Genomic DNA, 19,878 nt, shown 5'->3' on the forward strand with positions numbered 1-19,878 from the left:
ATTTTTAACAAGTCAAGCGATGAGGTGAATATGTATTTAGTTATTTAGTCTATAGTACTATAGGTTATAGCTCACAAGTAAGATAGCAATTATGAGTGTTTTATTGTTTTGGTAATATAAGCTAACATTAGCAACGTCATGCTAAACAAAACTTACGTTATTTTATTCTAAAGTTACGCATTATTGATAGCGAGATAGCGTTGGCAGGATAACGTTACATATTTTATTATCCGTTTGCAGAGTCAAGTACTAGAGGTTAGAGGGAGAGGAAGGGGGCGAGCTAGCGGTGCTGCTGCAGGCAGGGCCAGGCGAGGGAGGAGAGCAATCACCGGCACCGCGGAAGCAGGGGAAGAAGCTGGAAACCCTCCAAAGGGACCAAAGCGACTGAGGACGTTATTTATACAATTATTTTATCATATTCCTACTCGTTCTGCACAATTTAAAAAATACAACATAAAGTTGTATTTACATAGCAGCTCTGTGCTTTACATTACTGTAGTCTGTATAGTTTGATGTATTATCAGTGTAATGTGAATCAGTAGCCCCTTTTACATAGCCCGTTCAAGGCGGGAATACTGCACCTGTAATCCGCCTCGCTGTTCTGTTTAGCCCGTATTCCGACCAAATCAGGCGGGGCAGTGTACAGCTGCAGGGTTGAAGAGGTGTGTGGGTGTGTTTGTGCTTTAGAAGCTAACCACTGTGAAACAATCAGAAAATAACCATTTATTGATCTGATTCACCGGCTTCCTCACTATCAGCGATCATCCTCTAGCTCACTCGACCACAGCTGCTCTCTTTCTCTCTTTCTCTCGTCTTTTTAAAATGAGTCGGGAAGCCGACAGAAAAGTCTAACTTTACTTTTAACGTTATCAAACGAAGAGACATGTCCTCCCCTTGGATCCTCTTTACGGCTATAATGCCAGTTCTCTGTATAAAAGAGGCTACTGAAAACATCTGCAACACTACTGAATGATTATACAAATACTATATAGGAACAGTATCGAGCAGCAATATTTTGACTTTTTTTAAAAATCATGTTATTGTTGTAGACATGTTTGGGAACACTGGACAGCCTACAATCCATATTCTACACTACCATTACCATATTTCCAACATATCATGAAACTTATAACCTATAAAGCCTTATCTGTGTTTTTCCTGTGTTTTATTTTTACAGAAACTTCTTGAAGAGATAACCTTGGAGGAGCATAGGCAGCTCACCAGTGAACTGCTTCAGAGGCAGCCAGGGTTCATTTTTGATGCTTTGATGATGCATCAGTGCAGGCATGGTGTCCCACCGTTTGCTGGAGTGCCAGGGGTACCATGGTGTACTTGTAGTAACTGTACAGACATGCCTATGGACCGGGAGAGGAAATGCTGTGGCCAGTACCCTGCAGATTGTGTGAGCCTAATACCGCAATTCCCCCAGTACTGTCTTGAAAATGCTTTTTATGCATTCACAGGCGGTACTGGGAAGACATTATTGTATTTGGCCAAACCAGGAAGCCTGGAGATGACAACCGGGAGTACCGTTATGCTGCCTATAGACATTTCATCTATTGACAGCATGGCTCTCTAGGCCAGGGAAACCAACTTGTCATCCTCTCATATTTATTTGTTACATTTCTGATATTTTATTTATTTTATACTTGTTCTATACATTTTCTATATTTATATATTTTCTGAATAATTATTAAACTTTTTGTTTATATATTCACATTTGTTCAACTTAAATGTGCAAGTTTACCAAATAAAAGATATTCATCAGATGTGCTGTGATAACTGCAATGACAAACATATTAATATATACTTATGCAATGACAGTATTTCCCTGCAGTCAGTATATTGTCATTACCACTTCCACCATTAATTTATATTGTCATTATTTATATTTAGAAAGCAACATAAAACAGTAGTGAAGGTGGAATACCACTGATCCTCAGAACAGGGCACTGTAGTACATGTTATGGATTAATTTTCAGTGCCACTTCAGGTTATGTTAACTGTAATTCACTAGTTTGAACCACAAAATAAAAAAATAAAAAACAACACTAAGAATAATGACATTTGTAATAAAAAATATATTTTATTTAACAGAAACATTTTTGGACATCCTTTTCAATCTGGACAATAAAAGGATAACATAAACATGCAGCTTTTACTCTACAAACACAAACATATTGACAGCTTATTCTGTGTTCTTCAGAGTTGACTGATAAAGACAGAATAATCTATCAAATCATTAGTCTGTTTGAACACTAAAAGCAGTGTGATTAAACTCATCTGATCACCTTCCAGCAGTCAAATTGCTGCACATATAATAGCTGACAAGGGTCAGACCAATACCACACCAAAGGTATTCAATTTACTGCTCTGGATGAAGATGCTCTCATGGCAGGAACAACACCCATGATTCACTGGCACTGCTGTTCCTCATCTGCTCCAGGAGCTGTGTGTAAAGCAGCAGCTGCATGGAAAACTGCTTCTGTGGAAGACATTACCATTACACATGAAGATAATTTACTATTTCATACATTTTATGCAGTTGTACATGTGAAAATAGTGCTATTTAACCAAGAGTAGGACTTACAGGGTAAGTTAATATGCTACATAGGCAAACAAATGTGTATCACTTACCTAGACCTCTCCTGACTTGGTCTGCAATACTTCTGATATGGTGGGTGTGAATGTCACAGACATGGTGAATAATGCCAACCCATAGTGCCTGAGAAAAATAAAACAGCACAAATGAATGAACTTATTATAAATCATCTATCTATCTATCTATCTATCTATCTATCTATCTATCTATCTATCTATCTATCTATCTATCTATCTAATGTGCTCACCAGAAACTGTTCAACCTTATTCCATGCAGATTTTCATCCCAACAACAGACTAGATCAGATTATTTAATTGATTAGCACACTTTCAGTCAGAGACGAGTAGCTATTCAGTGAAATCAACTTTTGTTGTCTTTGGTTGTAATGAAAACCAACGTACTCCCAGCCATCAATGGCACATGGTGAAATACCCCTGACCTATTACACAGTCACTTTAGGATGAAGATAAAGGCAATACCATGCATCGATGCTACAGGACCTCTCTCATAGCTGGAGAAACAACAGCAACATCAAGAAAATAAGTGCTGTATGACACAGTCACAAACCCTTGTAATACATTATGTTGCGTCCTAAGATACTGGGAGCCTTGGCTGGCCTGGATAAACACACCAAAATAAATAACAGAAAAATTCTACTTCTGACTGATGAATGTAAAATTAAAATTCTAGTCACAATTACATGTTTTTCAACATTGAAACGGGGAAAACGTTACTTGTGTTAGACTATAAGCTAACTTTGCCCCCCATATGTGTACATATGTTCCTAAATGACAAATTAGGAGCAAACAATGAAATCATGGAGCACTGTGAAAAATATAAATATAAATTCACAGGATGTATTAACTCGGTGATGAGCAGACTTCTTCTCAGTTTATCTTTCACACTAACTCATTACTCTGACTTAACGTCTTTACCACATTACCAGCACTAAATATCTTAGTTATCAGTCAATGTGTTGTCTTACTGCCACAGAAAATGAATAAATCGTTGGGTTATTAGCACGACGTTGCCTCCCTGTTGTCTCTTATCAGACCACCAGCTCTGTGAGAGGCACAAACTGAGGCTAAAGTGTGCTAATATTTAACGTTACGTGGCAGCGTTTCTTTTCAGGGAAACTAATGTACTGCTAATAAACATTGTACATCATCTAGGTTTTGAACCATTACCAGCGGGGCAAAATAAATATATAAATACATTACACTCTTACCTGTCCAGCAGTAAACAGGAAACTTCGGCGTCAGTCTGCAAACATTTCTCTCATCAGGGATTTCGATCTGGGTTTATCCTCGTTTTATGCCGTTGCTTGTCCTGATTTCGTTTAGCTTCTTCATGTTTTTTTTTTCTTTGACGACGACAATTCACGCTCCTGTGATTTTCTAAATAAGTATAATCCTCCATTTATTAGATTTTGGTTTCAAAAACGTCTCACAATACAAAATGTTTGGTCCACTCTTCTTCTTCGTTTTAAAACCGGTGCATTTCCAGTAGTCGCCCACTGAATCTAAAACGCGTAAGGCCCTCACTGGAGCCAGTGTTAGGTTTGTCCGTTCTGCGCTACTGTAGAAACATGGCGATGCAACATGGCGGTCACTGTGGAGGGGGACCCGCTCCCATGTAGATATAAAGGGCTTGTTTCTAAGGTAACGAAAACACAACAATTATTATTTTCAGCTGATTAGACACTAATTAAGGTATACTTATTAATAATCTATTCAATTTTTACCAAGTCTGTTCTTTTAGATGTTACTAAATACTACACACTGGACCTTTAAATTGAACTCTCTAGTTAATTTCTTACAGGAGTTGGTCAGTTAAATTACCTCAACCTTAATTAATTCTCCATAATTATGCTATCATTAACATTACACCATCACTCATTCATAACTGTTAATATGCCATTTAGAACATTTATTTTGGTTGATTATTAATTTTTCTGTTTGCATTGAAATCTCATTCATTTACTGTTCATCATTTAGTTCAATAAATATATCTTTACTAGCATGTCGTCCGTGGCTTCAATTTAGGCGGAGAATTAGATCACTGCATCGTAACACACTACATCAGACTTGAGATTTATAAAAGTTCTTTCTGTGTTTTTTCCTGACACAGTTAAATTAGACTAATAATGGGAAGTGATGCTCCTGATCAAACGAGGATTTTGTATTAACAAAGGTGATGTTCCTACAAGCAGAAAAGCTATACTAAAAGCATTTATATAGTGGAGCAACTGAATGGCCTCCAAATGGTTTTAACCATTCATCCTTTTCAAAAAAAGCTAAATAAAGGCTTTTGATATACAATTTCTCCTTTCTCTGCCTTAGAGTGGCTTAAGAATATGTCTTTTTGGTGACCACTTTTAATAAGTAATATGATGTTATACAGGAAACTTGACCGTGAATAGGTTTTTAGACCCCCAGGGCTAGTATACCTCACACATTATATACAGGATAAAGTTTCAGTCGTTCATCCTGGGTTCTGACCTGGTGTGGTAGGAGACCAGAGAGGCATTGGTGGTTCCTGCTGGGCTGCAGCGCACTGTGTAGTCGATGATGCGTACGTTGCTGAATCGCGGTTTCTCCCAGCGCAACCAGATGGAGGTGGAGCTGTTGGCCATGGCTTGGATGCTGCTTGGAGGTAATGGAGGGGGGCGCATGGGCAGTGTTGATGCTTTAACACAAACATGCACATTATTTGCCTTGAATCTTGGAAAATGTAATCATCAGTTGTTTTATTACCTCATTAAAGCGAGAACACATCCATATGTTTCATTCATTCATTTATTGTATACATGCACACATGCAAAAGGGATGCTTACTTCTATCATGAGCCTTGTCTGTCCTTCCCTTCCACACAGCAGCAGATCCATCTATCTGCTTGTTAAATGCCCAAACTCTCACCTCGTACTGACGGTCAGGGACTAACACACACAAAGACACAGGGAGACAGAGGCAGAGGGAGAGAGATAAGGGAAGGACAAAAATAACATTATGAGATAGAAACAATGATAGTCCTAGCCATCCTAGCTGTCAACCCATCTAACTGGATTTGGTGTTAGTGTGTATTTGGAAAAATGAAAGGAAAATAGGGTTGAAAGCAGGTTGACTTTGAAGTTGCTTCTGTCAATAACTTACCCAGCCCAGTGAGGAGATGATACCTGGCCTTCTTACGGAGCCTGATGGTGTGGGTCTGTGCTGTCTTTCCTCCATTCGCTGATTCGTCAGCCTCCACCTCTCGACAGGACAGCTTATACCCAGAGATTAGTGTGTGATTGGGTGAGGGATGCCATGTTACGTTGAGTGTGCTCACTCTAGCTCTAACTTTCATCTCAGTAGGGGCAAAGATCACTGAAAAAGATTGGAAAAGAAAAAAAAAGTGTGACCAACAAGTCTAGGTGATGGAACATTACAACTTAACAGGGCAGTTTCACTTTCACTCTCACTACTGCTACTAGATAGCGCATGTGTACATGCGCTATCTAGTAGCTACATGAATTCTAGTAGCTACATGAATTCAAATGAATTCAAATGAATTGTAAATGAATTTTGTTATAGTTGTTATTATTGCCCATTTTCAAGAAGCGGATGTTAGTCTGGTCTTTAATTTGCTGGTTGTTTGGTCATCATGTGTTGGGCAGGCATCTCTTTGAAAAGCATCTCTTACAGACCACAATTTTTAATGTATGTTATGAGCTGTTTAATAAATCTTAACATACATAATCCTCACACACTTTAGGAACAACCTGTATATTTCTATAGTAGCCATCAAGGTAAGACTAGTACCTGTGCACCAAATAATTTAATAACTTTGTTCCGCACAGCACCACTGTTCAAACAAGATGGTTACCTATTTTGAGAGCACTACACACTTTTAAAAAGTATTCTTTACATGGTCGCAATTTAAACCATGAGGTCCAGAATGTATTTAAAAGCCACCAGGAGTCAAATGAAGATACTTTCACATCAATTGTGTGTGCAGGCAGTTGGCCAGGCTCAGAAAGACATGAGGGTAAGTTCGGTCCCAGGCTAGTGAAACTCAACACTGATGTATGGCTTTCCTCCATAAAACCACACACATGATACAGACATATCTGACTTTCCTGTCAAAAACCTCAAAATTCCATGACAGTCCAAAAAATAATACTTTACAACCAGTGTGAACCCTGGGTGAGAAATAGGAATTTAAGGAATTCACAAATGCTAAGTGAGCCAGGTCTGGTGTCTTTCTTACCCATGCTGTGGTCACTGTGGTTATAGTGGGCAAGGGTTTGGTGCTGGGCCCACTCAGATGGAACCCCAAAGCCAACGCCTGTTCCAGCTGCTATCCTCAGTCTGTAGGACTGGTTGGGCTGCAGCTCTCTCAATGTGAACTGGGTCTCATTACCTGCCACTTCCACTGAGAACACAGTGTCCACTGTGGGAACACAAATACATATCTGATGTTCTGAATGTCTTATTTTGTGAAAATGCACAGCAATATTTCTTGAAATTAATGATTCAACAGATAACTTGTATCTCACAGTAAAAAATACAGGTTCTTTCCTGTGTTGTTTCAGCAATAATTCAAGTATGTTGCTGTCTCTCAAGGACAACATAGAATGAAAACTGCTCTATTCAGAATGAACTTTTGTCTTTTCTAAATACTATTAATCCTATAATACAAATTTCTGAGATTATGCACTCAAGCCATCATGAACTATTTTCAGAAACAGAATAAAAGAATAAATAATTTCATAAACTACAGTTATTTCTGTGAAGAAACTAAAAAGGGAATATCTTCTCCTGATAAGCGCTTTCACTGCCTACAGGCAGTTATGGTGAACTTGTTGTGAGTATTGGCCAGGTTACTCACCCTGATCCAGAGTGCTGTACTCAATGCGGTAACGGGTAACAGCTCCTCGACTGTGCTGCGAGGACAATGGATGCCACATCAACCTGATGTCTGTGGGGGAGGTGCTGGCTATTGACAGCTGAGGAGGTGCACTCGGCACTACAGGAAGGAATAATGATGTACATTCAAGGCACATCCTATATATCAGCACAATTCCTGGACCGTTGTAAAATACACTATCTATAACAAATCTCTACTTAGTAAACCTTTAAAAGTGTGCACCAAATCAAAATATGGAAAGGGGACTTTCAGTGGGGCATAAATGTAGTGAATCTATAATAAAATAAAACATAAAATGTCAGTAAGATTTAAAAACAGCTGTAAGAAAATGCTCTGTAGTGTCCACTACTGCTTTTGCAATGACTACATAAACTGACGCTTTATGAACTGATGATACTGATGATTCATGCACCTCTTAAAAATGCTGAGGACCTACAAGGTTGGCAAGCTAATATTATTTGCTCTGTGACTCAGTGAAGCATCCCAGGCCCGCCTTATTTTACCAGCATACACAGAGTTTGATACTCACCATCCTCCAGCATCTCAACAGTAACAGGCATGGACGGGCGACTGGCACCCATGGGAGAGTAAGCCACTACAAAGAATGTATAGGCAGTGTGAGGGTGAAGCTCTTTGACGTGATACTCTGTGGTGTCATTGTTCATTGCAAACTGGTACTCCACATTATCTGAGCCTGAAAGAAAGGAAAATGTAAATTAATATGTATATATATATATATATATATATATATATATATATATATATATATATATATATATATATATATATATATATATATATATTTTAATCTATTTATTTTTTTAGAAAAGGTGCACAAGCTTACTGTATGGCTACACACACTTGTAAATATACACACACCTGCGGCTCGCTGGCAGTGCAAAGAGTAGCCAATGATTTGGTCCGAGTTGTACTCAGGTTTCTCCCAGGTGAGCAGGGCAGTTGTGCTAGAGTAGGGCATGGCAGACAGGTGGCGAGGAGGGCTGGGCAGGCCCTCCCTCACAATGACCGTCAGCTTGGCAGTGGCACAGGCTGTGCCCAGACCGTTGTCTGCTATGCACTGGTAGTAGCCCGCATCCTCCAGTGCCAGCTGGTTGATGAGCAGGACTCCAGGGCTTTGGTACTTCACCCGTCTGAATGACTTGATTAACTGGCCGTTCTTCAGCCAGTGCAACACTGGAGGAGGTTCCCCAGAGCTGTTGCACACAAACCTGGCTGTGTTTCCTCGGGAGAGGGACACTGTCTCTGGGGGCTGGAGAATCACTGGAGGGGCTGGTGGAAGTAGGAAACAGAAAGCTCTGACTTAACAATTATCACTGATTATGCATTACAAAATTGAAAGAGGAGACATCTTGTATTTTGGATTGATCTCTTTAAAGGCACTGAAAACATACAATATTTTCTCCTTTGGTCCTACATGAACACACAATTTTCTGGTAAACTGTTTTTTTTGTGTGTCACACTGAGATTTCTGTATTTGTGTTTTTGTCTGTGCTCTTGTCGCTGATTTTGAGTAGGCAATGTTTGTGTGGAAAAAAGTGATGTTACGTCCACCAATCAGATTTTTCCAAAATTGAAAAAGACTGTGTGGTGTTTGCTTATGTTGTCAAGCTAATGTCAATCAAAACTGATTAAACAAATTAAACCAAAATTATTAATATTACACAATTTTGATGATGAATTATGATTATCATGATGTTGATCAGTATTATTATCATTACATAGATTATTCTTGATAGGCTGAGATGAGTGATGATGATAATATGATGATTACTATTATGCTTAAAAATTATAACACTGATTATCTCCAATAGTATGATGATGTTGATTTTTATACAGATGATTATTACTGTTATTGTTATTACATATGTTAATAGGATGATGACGATGATATTGATTTTTTTTGTTTGTTTTGTTTTGCTGTTTTGCTTTTTTGCTTTGCTTGTTTGTTTTCAATCATTATTATTGTTATTTGCTTATTATTATTATTATTATTGTTGTTGTTATTATTATTAGGAACATTATTATGATTGACATTAATCTGATATTAATTATTTTTATTTACTACCAGGCAACACACACAACAACACACCTTCACTTTCTGGCCACTAACTGCACCGAGCCTGCTGACTCAACAAACCATTTTTTAAGTATTTGTTTCCTCAATAATTTATTAGTTTTTTCCCCCCTCTCTCTCTACTTCTTTCTTTCTTTCTTTACTAACCGGTTTGCCATTTTTATCTATCTCCTATCATGTTTTCTAAAACTAAAAGACAGCTCTGCATGACGGGACCATCTGATACCAGGCCCAGGTGGCTGACAGGGCACAGGGGTCCTGATGGGTTTGGACAGCTTGATGTCTGAGGGCCGAATCCCCATTTCACCCCCTTCAAATAGAAAGAGATGCACCCCACCATCACTGTAGTCATCTTCTTCTTCTGTACTCTCTCCCTTCTTCTTCTTCTGCACTCTCTCCCTTCTTCTTCTGCCAAGTAGGTCTATCTGCCGACCCGCAGTATCTACATGACACACTCACCTTACTACATGACACATCCACTTGGTTAGATTTAGGCATGAGGAGGGGGAGTTAGGGGTGTGTAGTGTAGTAAAGTGGGTGTGTCATGTAGGTTTTTGCAAGACCTTCTTCTTCTACTTCTGCACACTCTCCCCTCTATATCCTTATACACACACACACACATCTACACACATGCATCTAGTATTAAGTCAAAATTTTATTTATTTATTTACTTATTCTTTTTGTTCATGTTGTTTTGTTTAGTTTACTCTCCCGTGTTATATATGTTTGTTTGTTTTTTGTTTATTTTTGTTTGTTTGTTTTTTTGTTAATCATTGATCTTGCAAAAAAAAGAAACAAGGAAAAAACTGATTAATCTCACAGTCCTGAGTTTAACTCTATTTTTCAATTTTTTCAAAACTGTAACTTAGATTGTTACTTTTTAGTCATGAATTTTTCATATTATTGAGACCAAAACTTAGTTTTAAAACTTTAAATCTCTACTTTTTCTAAAAAAAACATTAAAAGCCAGTGTCAGTTTTGAATGAAAAGCATTTAAAAAGAGAAAGAACTTACACTAACCTGTCCCTTGTCTGCTGAAATTGTATATATTATCACTGTCTGATTTTAATAATTGACAGCTTTCCCTTGTGACTTCTGTAATCTAAAAAGGTTACTTTATTTGCACTTCACTGAAAGATAGCTAGATCTAACAGCAGCTGAGTTGGACTTTGTGGATTCATGGAAAATGATGAATGAATAACAAAATATAAGATTTCTATTTTCATAGACTGTGAAAAAATGATGGATGTAGCCACTGTGATGTCACCCATTGGTTTGTGGACTCCAGTTTTAAACATGGATGTATAAAGAGAACTGGTTACAGCATTGGAGGCAGGGCCCTGTTCATTCCTATGAAGATTGCTCAGTGGTGCATGAAGCCAAAAAAGTTTGACTTCTGGTAAAATTACCCGGATTTTCTGCATCTGTGAGGCCCATAAAGCAGCGTATTAGCATTTCCTTTAACTCCACCTCACATGTTCACCAGAGTCTTCCGCTGGCTGAACCGGCTAACTTCCGGTTTAGCTCTCCATTAACTTGAATGGGGATGAAATGATTAAATTGTGCGGCTCTTCTAGACTTTCCAAATGTTATCAGACGGCATGGATCAAATTCTGATAGTGAATGAAGTCATTTTGCAGGGTTGTTATGCTCAAAAATATTTATCCACCGTTTACAGCCACTCCTTTTCCCATGGCCTCGGGAAGCCTCGAGTTTGGCATTTTGACTGTCGCCATCTTGGATTTTTGGCACCAGAATTGACCATATTCGGACAAGAGGGTGGAGCTAACCCTAACGCTAGGTGCTAGCTTGGTTAGCATGGCGCATTTACAGTCTATGGTTAAATGTAAAAATGCTAATTTGAATTTTTTTCTGGGGTTACACCATGGTTATATTATATAACCAATGTTGCCACACCCTAAAGCATACCCTACTTTATTTGTCTATTTTACTTTAAATGGGATCAAAATTTACAAAATGAACATCATGCTGTAATGAAGAAGACTTGAAGCGAGCAATTGAGACCATAAACTCATTAGGAAAGTGTTTACAGAGGTAATAAATGAAGTGAGAAGTAGGATCATTTTCTCATAGACCTCCATACAATTGGATTTTGTTTTTGGAGCCAGTGGAGTCGCACCCTGCTGGTCATTAGAGAGAATGCAGGTTTAAGTTACTTTCACATTGGCTTCACTTTTTGAATTATGAAGCTCTACTTTTTTCCACCACCACAGGAACTTCAATTACTTGGTGACTTAAGAGTAACTTGGCATCAGAGACTCTGTTGCCACATACAGTAAATAATATGACTCTTACCAGGCACATGCAGCTCAGCTGCAGCAATGACAAACTCTCTGGTTCTGGGCTTGTTGGCCCTGCAGACATATACACCAGCATGGTGACGCCTAGTGTCCCTAATCACCAGGTTTGTTGCGAGGACGACCACTTCAGTGGAAATGGGCTTTCCATCTGATCAAAGAAAAAAGCAACAAAGAACAACAGAGAATAGTCTCAGATGATACTGAAAAAAACGAGGAGGTGAGAGAAGAGACTGGCCTTAAGAAAATTTGAGATAATTTTTCTGGCTTTCAGTTGCCTGAGAAACAAGACAAAAGAGAGAGAGAAAAAGAGAGAGAAACAGCAGTTTGAGGAGCAAAGGTGATTTGACCTGTAATCCCACACTGTGACCAACAGGTGGCTCTGTGACTTTCTAGTCAGGGTTCACAGAGGCGTCTGCATTGGCACACTCCTAGGCTGCATGTAAAATTATTCACTATTCACTACTATTTGACCACTATTTAGTTTGACTGCCATTTTGTAGTATTGTCACGTTGTCTGCAGACAATGATAACCCCAAAAATTGTCAATTACTGTATCTCACTATAGTACTTTCTAAAATGCAGTGAACAAGATATGGTAACTAACCAAGCACCTTACACATGACTTGAATAGTGTTGTGCAGTTTATGAAAACTGACATAATGCATAGTCTTCTACAGAATTCCCTGTACAGAGAATTAGAGGTTAATTGTGAATGAAGGAAGAATTTCAGATGCAGCACTACACTCCATGAAAACTACAGTGATGTTGCCAAATCACAGCATGAAGATGACATTCCGAAGGTTTCACAACATAATTCCCCTCAAGACCTTACACACACGCATGTGTGTGTGTGTGCACGTGTGTCTGTGGAGGTGTGAATGAATTGCTGTGACATCATCTTATGTAAATCATGGCAAAATGCACAATAGAACAATAAAGGACTAGTTGAGAGGAGACAGCTATTATCAGTAAAACAACAACTTTACAGCCACAGGTATGTAAATCTGACGTGATGATGTTTGTTCTTTGTGCATGAGAGACAGATAGCTAGAAAGGGAGACAGATAATGAAAGATGCAGAAAAAAAGGATGAGAATTGGAGAGAGAGAAGATCAAGTGAGAACATTTGGGAGTATTACCTTGTCTGCTCCAGGACACCAGTGGTTTCGGCTGGCCTTGTGCCATGCACTCCATCACAGCGGGACGGCCGAGCACTACTGTTGCATTCTGAGGCGGTGCCACAATCACAACTTTGTTCAGAGCTTCAGTAGAGCCTATAACAAGAAAGAAGTATATACTTATTCATTGAATCCAGTGATTCAATGCTATTAGATCAGTCCTGGACTTGCAGTAAAATGTCAGTTCAGCTTCTCCAGAAATTTCCGGTTTAACTCCCAGCATGTGAACAAGGAGCTTGTCTTCTCTACAAAACACAGTCAATAATTCAAGGTTAATTTTAAGTTTTAAGATAAATGGAAGAAGGTGGTAGCCTTGCTATACCAGCCCAGAATTTTATTTTTCCTCACTGACTTGTTGGAAGGTATTGCACACAAGGTTAATATAATTGCCCTCTTCACACCTTTTCTGTGCATACACTTAAATCTTAAGTTACAACATGGGGTAGACCATTTTAAGACAGGGGATCAGATCATGCTCCTTAACCAGTGGATGGTGGTATACACAAATGGTATACCAAATGTTAAGACAGAGGAAGCTGGTGATGTTTCAAAGTGGCAAAACACACAAGATAGCACAAAGGAGTTTGGAGCAAAGAATGAGAGGGAGAAAACAGAATGCAAAAGAAAGAAGCCTTTTGTGAGAGAAAGGAATGCCACTGTCTTAGTCACCTCTCTTCTATTCACTGAATAATGATGCTATTCAAAGCATATTGCTCATACGTTGAAGGGACAGAACACTCATTTCTTGAGTATCAGTCCTAAAGGTACCACTGGTGTGAGAGGACCTTACTTTCCTGCTATTCTGCTCAACCCAGGCAGCCTCAGCAGCTCATAATGCTAATCACCACTGGAAAGAGACCTGGCATTCTGTAGACACATTATAAATTAATCATTGAGATTATATAGAGAATCCCTTGATTATGCATAAGGCTTTAAGTGGGTCAGTCTGCCTTTTCAAGGACTGCACAGCAGGGTGCGCCTTCAAAGGGGTCTGGTGTAGATATGATGGGTGTAGGTGCAGAGTAAAGTAGCCTACATAAAAAAGGGAGATAGTAAAGTAAGTAGAAGAAACACAGAAAGCAAGCAACCAGGGGTTGGAAGCAGCTGAATGTTTCATATTTTCTACATCTTCATGAGTTAAGGACGTTAACTTGAAGACTTCAACATCAAGCTCAAAGCTAGGCTATGGGTGTTGAGGTATTCTATTCATAGAACTCTGAAGCGCAAGCGAGTGAAATGATGGCATTTGATCTGACATCGGCGCATAAATGCGTTCTTTCCATTCAATCCACACCCACTCCAACCTGCATTCAGCGTCTCTGTGTTCATTTATAAATCAATACATTTCTGAGTAGAACATCTTGTTTTATATATTTTAAAGGCTTTTATTCTGAAATTCCACAGTGAATTGCTCCGGAAATTCAGAGCCAGTGAAATTGATTTGGTGTTTAGAAGGATAAATTGCATATTTTTTGAAAGCGATGGCAAACAGCATTTTGACAATGCATTTTTCAGTTGAGGTACAAGGAGTAGATGCCATGTTAAGAATTTCTGAATGTGAATGTGATTAATTGAACTTTTTTAATGGAAAAACCATACCAGACACAAATTATTATTCAAAGCAGAGTACTTTTATATGTCTTAAAACATGTCTGGAAGGGATCTTTAAAATATATATATTTCTGCAGTATATTTCCAAAATGCTGCTTGACTGTCCAAAGAGTAGAGCACCTGTTGTGCCAAAAAGACTTTGCCATCTATAGTGTATTTTGTATTCAAATGACTGCAGAAGCATGAGAACAGACACATCATTAAACTTGCTGATGGCAATGCCATATGGAGCTTATTGTTCAGTAATAAAAAATTACCAAGACAGAGCTGTTAATGATTTTCTAAGACGGATGTTAATCCCTGTTTCAAATTTGCCATTACATTTAATTGTAATTATTTAATCAAATGTGAAAAAGTGATACCCCACCCAAAATCTGTCTCTTCAGTAAGAAACACTCAGCCCCTGTGGATTTGAGGGTTTGAAAGTGTGTAAAATCATTAAAAGTCTAAATGCTGTATCTAACTCGTTTGCTTTAGCCTCATCTGTGTCCTCCCCCTCTCCTTTTTTCTTTTAAAGGGCACAAAAGCTGTGACTCAAAAAGCACACAATGGTTTCCACAGAGCAGCCAATTTAGGACTTTAGGACAATTTTAGACTGATCTGTAGTAAGCTAGTGACAGGGGCCATGACTTTAATGTGGGCTGCTTAATGGTGAAATCACACTTCACAGCAATATTTGCTGATTCACTGCACCATGTAATCCACTAATGCAAGTTCTTATAGTTTGCAGTCAAACTGGGATTTTAGTTAAAAGAAGGGTGTATGCTGATGTTAGAATAGTCAAATAATGCACATACTTGAAAGATATTCTGAAATTGTACTAGTTTAACTTAATTGCTAGCCTAGAGCTTAATTGATTGGAGCATAATCTACAGCGTAATGTATGTATCCTTGTTTATTGCTATGTTTTGTTGAGTAGACATACTTTGGAAAATAGTTTAGAAAAGAATTTGTATCAGAATTGTATAACTTGGTATTTATCATGCTCAAATTTAGTCACTGAAATGAAATATTGAACAATTTGCAAATCTTCTATCAGAGAGAATGAGCCTTGATAAGTGGCTGAACAGATGAACAAAGCACAGTACCACCCACTTATAAAAGGCTAAATTAAATGTGTAGGCTCAATGCCAGTAACCATATAAAAGGTGACTTTTCATTAACACACAATAAAAGTTTCTTTATGCATTGAAATCAGAAGGACAGTCCTTGAATTTAACACATGACAAAAGCTGAAAGTGTTTTACATAAAGAAGAAAATGCATTCTAATAAAAAGATGGAGAGGGTATAAGAAGAGAGAGAAATGGTATAGAAATAACATTACATAAAGGACATATGGCAAAGGTCACAGAATTTTTAGTAGGCTGAATTTTCATTAAAAAGGCAATTGAGTATATGCAAGTTTTCAACCACAACTAGTCAGAGTTGAGAAAAGTTTCAAAAGAAAAAAAAAAGTTTCAATTTTGTGTAGCAGAGAACTGAAATTTGCAGGTTTTGTTTTAATCATGGGAAGAATTAGCAGTGTGGCCCCAGATGACCTGAATGTCAGACATCAGACAGAATTCAGATATGCCCTTTGACTTGAAACCACTGAGCATTTTCCTAATTGTTTTTAATGAGTCGAGTTAAAAAAAAGTTTAATTAACTCTGAAAGATCACACTGTGTCAAAACATGTTTTTATCTGCTTAATGGAAACAATGAAATATTCAAATATCCAGTCCATTTTGCACCCCTCCAACAGTTCAATAGAAGAACAGTGGCTCTGTATTCATATTCCCAGGTCCTTAAGCCACATCATGCTACATAGTAACAGCGCTGACTGAGCTGTTCAATTAATTCCATGTGATTCTGCAGTATTTTGATCACATTATACCCATTGTTTTCCCCACGGTCTGTTTATATTATAAGGGAACAAATACAGAGATACAGTGTGTCTGGATATTGTGACATCCCCATTCACTGACAGTAGCTGCCCAGCACCAACTATTTCTGCAAATGAACTTACTACAGTCCTAAAATTATCAGAGTAACCACAATATTCACATATGAATTCTAAACAATAACTGATCCACTGTATTATGTTGTATTCCTTTATAATGTGTCATTTTTGAGCTCCAATCAAAAATGTGGATTTAAAATTGTAACTTCACTTGGATGTTTGATTTTCACCTTGCAGATTGATGTATATGCAGAGTTTGAAACCAGAAGGCTGTTTTCACATTCATCTGAGGGAAGGTTTCTGTGCACTCACATTAAATCTCAGTTTAAGACATGCATGTGAAGTAGGAGATATCTTGTGTCCAGAAGTTAATCATTTAAAACAAAAGATAAATACATTTACATATTTATAGATTCTAGATTTTTTAGTGGCAGAGAAGATTGCTAGTTATTCGCCATAAACAATATGTTTTTAGATTTAGATTACACTAGTCACAATAGTTTCAAACACACAATACAAACAGCGGGTTTCACACAATACAAGATGAGAGAGAGTGCTGGACATATTTCATAGTTCAAGATTTTTTGAGATTGGCATGGCAGCTCCCAGCAGGGCCTGGCTGCCTATTCAAACACTATAAAGCACTGCGACAGACCTCACCTGTGGTGACAGTGAGCCTGGCTTCATGACTGATGTCCTTCCTGGCAGAGTTGGATGCAACACAGCGGTAGGCACCCTCATTCTCCTTGGTAACCTCCAGAATCTGTAGCACCCCGTTAGGGAGGGAAATGAACCTGTTGCAAACAGAGGAGAGGTTACAGAGGGAGAGAGGGTAAGAGGACGAATGAGAGAGGGACAAACAACTGAATAAATGGTTTAGTGCTGTGTGGAATGAAACATCCAGCTGATCAACTCTGCAGGGGTCCTGCTGGGTCCTCACAGGGCTCCATCCTTTATTCAGGAGTGAGACTATTTTGTGCAACCACTTCAAGGAAGAAGGAAGAATAGGAAGGAAGAATTCAAGGAAGAACATAATTATAAGTCAATTCAAAAAGTGACTACAAGACAGGAACATCAAGGTGAAAGTTTTCTGGACAAATACAAGAGCTTCACAGCATCACAGATACAAGCAGTGATTAAGCTTGCATATTTAATGTTTTTGGGGTACATTGTCTACTTGTACTGTTGATATTTACTAAGACTGTTTATGTCCCACAGCTCTCTACTTCTCCCTCCCTTATGGAGGTCATGTTCCAGATGTATTACTCCAGGCCCCCAGGGCCCTGGCAGTGTAATACCATCCCACAACCTCTTATTGCTGTTATCATAGCCTATTAATCCTGCCAAAATGTGATCAGTTTGAGGGAGGGAGGAAGGGAAAGGGTGGGTTGATGGACAGTGGAGAGGAGGTGAGAAAAAAAAGAGAAACAGAGAGAGGGAGAATAAAGAGGGAGTGGATGGGAAAACAAAGAATAAAGAAAGAAAGAGACAATGGAAGACAGAAAGCCATGAATGTAAAGAAAATGGCAATAGTTGAGTGACAGGAAATAGAAATGGAAAGGGGATAATAGCAATGAGAAAGAGCAAGAGTGAGGCAGAGGGACCAACAGAGAGGAAAAGACACATTAGAGCAAGAGAAAACAGAGAAAAAGCCAGTGATGTATCAATCATCCTTTGGCTCATCTTTGTGAGAGGTCATTAACAGCACCTGAGGTGGGAAAACCACATCCCACCAATAAGACCTTATGAGCAGGGAGCTGTTTGCGGGTCATGCAGGGCTACAGCAGCCATTAGCACTTAGTTCTGTGCAATGAGGCTGGAAACAAATTCCAAGGTGCCAGAGCCAGCAGAGCCACAATGAAATGTCAATATCGTTAAATGGCTCAGCAAATGAGAATATTTGTGAAAGATAACTGAGAGAGAGACCTGTCATACACCAGTCGAGGATGTGGCAGAAGGTATTTTTTCTTAATCTTTAAGAGCACAGGGTTCATAGTCTGTAAAGTTTGTTTTAAACTCAAGGTAATTCTTCAAGGCCTGTAGTTGCTGAATACTGACTTCTATAATGGTTTTTTACTTCTAATCCACTTCCAAAGCCACATTATTACTGTAGAATGGAAATATAAAAAAGTGAACACAATTGTTATGACTGCAAGTTCTGTTCATTTAAACTATTTAGTTAGTACATTTTCCTTGCATTCAATTGTCAAGGTCAAATTAGAGTGCTTAACTAACTCTGCACTCTGACTCCTTCACTGAGGCTTGTAATTGCGTACACTATGTGCTCCAGAAGAATATACAAAGAGGATGAGGTAATGGTAAGGCTACAATTAAGTGGCACTACACAATTTGCATGTAAATGTATGTTTCATATATTTAATGAGCAAAATTTAAATGTCAAACTAGACAATTAAGAGATTTTATCATTTTCCAGGTTCTGTTTGTGTTGCGCTGACATTCACAGCTGGTTTCAGACAAAACCCACTATGGGTAATAAGCATGGGGGGCATGTAAAATTTCTTGGTCCAATTTCAATTGAAACTAAAAAAATCTGCAAAACTTTAATGTAATCAAGAGGTACAACCCTGAACCCCTGTTCCTCTACCTTTTTTCTTAGTACAAATGGGTGATTCTGAAATAATTTACAATGTTAGATGGATAAAGCTTTTGTAATGAACTGCAAACAGACAGTGACACAATATTTGTTATTGCTAAATTAAATGGATGATGGAAACAGTACTATCTTTTATCTGAACTAGGATTTAATCTTGATGGAACTTAACCCAGAAAACCAAGTTATAGTTCCTAATACTTAAACTTAATGAATACAGCTGCAGATCAGAGACCCAAATATGCAGATGGAGCCAGAAAATCTTTCATATCTCATTGTGTTTTTCTAACTGAACTACAATTTAGTTTATTTTCTATGAAAAGTTAAATTATAAAGTCATGATATGACTTATTTATATGACTTTTCTTTTGTTGCAAGACAAAGTGAGATTAGTGGGTTAGTGAGGTATGTTGAGCATAAAGCCAGGGTTTTCAATGTCACAAAGGTGGCTCTCTTTTAACCTGGCTAGATCACCATGGTAACTTATACTGCAAACTTAACCTGGTCCGAACAGCTTATGTTCCGAGTTTCGGCTTAAATCGGCAATAAAAAGCGCTGTCCTTTCAATAACCACCTGATTTGCTGCCAAATCTGTTTAACACTGCTGGTACT

General features: G+C 38.3%; 1 protein-coding gene and 1 long non-coding RNA gene across 4 annotated transcripts in view; both read right to left on the reverse strand.

Moving 5' to 3' along the window:
- igdcc4 (immunoglobulin superfamily, DCC subclass, member 4) overlaps nucleotides 1-19,878 on the reverse strand; it is a 62,593-nt gene that overhangs the window by 13,873 nt on the left and 28,842 nt on the right. For all 3 annotated transcript variants that reach the window (XR_010928904.1, XM_067594095.1, XM_067594081.1), the window contains exons 4-13: nucleotides 17,316-17,449; nucleotides 13,065-13,199; nucleotides 11,922-12,074; nucleotides 8,390-8,800; nucleotides 8,040-8,204; nucleotides 7,472-7,609; nucleotides 6,851-7,033; nucleotides 5,755-5,967; nucleotides 5,439-5,540; nucleotides 5,104-5,290 (exon numbers count right to left, since the gene is read on the reverse strand). Coding sequence is in view for 2 of the 3 variants with exons in the window: in XM_067594095.1 (XP_067450196.1) it covers nucleotides 5,104-5,290; nucleotides 5,439-5,540; nucleotides 5,755-5,967; nucleotides 6,851-7,033; nucleotides 7,472-7,609; nucleotides 8,040-8,204; nucleotides 8,390-8,800; nucleotides 11,922-12,074; nucleotides 13,065-13,199; nucleotides 17,316-17,449 (1,821 nt within the window). In the remaining variant the exon portion in view is untranslated. The remainder of the gene's footprint in view (nucleotides 1-5,103; nucleotides 5,291-5,438; nucleotides 5,541-5,754; nucleotides 5,968-6,850; nucleotides 7,034-7,471; nucleotides 7,610-8,039; nucleotides 8,205-8,389; nucleotides 8,801-11,921; nucleotides 12,075-13,064; nucleotides 13,200-17,315; nucleotides 17,450-19,878) is intronic.
- LOC137185758 (uncharacterized) lies at nucleotides 2,064-5,097 on the reverse strand. The gene is made up of 2 exons (XR_010928906.1): nucleotides 2,638-5,097; nucleotides 2,064-2,485 (listed from the first exon to the last, which is right to left on the reverse strand). It is a non-coding gene; the product is annotated as an uncharacterized lncRNA (long non-coding RNA).

Source organism: Thunnus thynnus, chromosome 1 (genome assembly GCF_963924715.1).
Source record: "Thunnus thynnus chromosome 1, fThuThy2.1, whole genome shotgun sequence".
In the NCBI taxonomy this organism is placed as follows: Eukaryota; Metazoa; Chordata; class Actinopteri; order Scombriformes; family Scombridae; genus Thunnus; species Thunnus thynnus.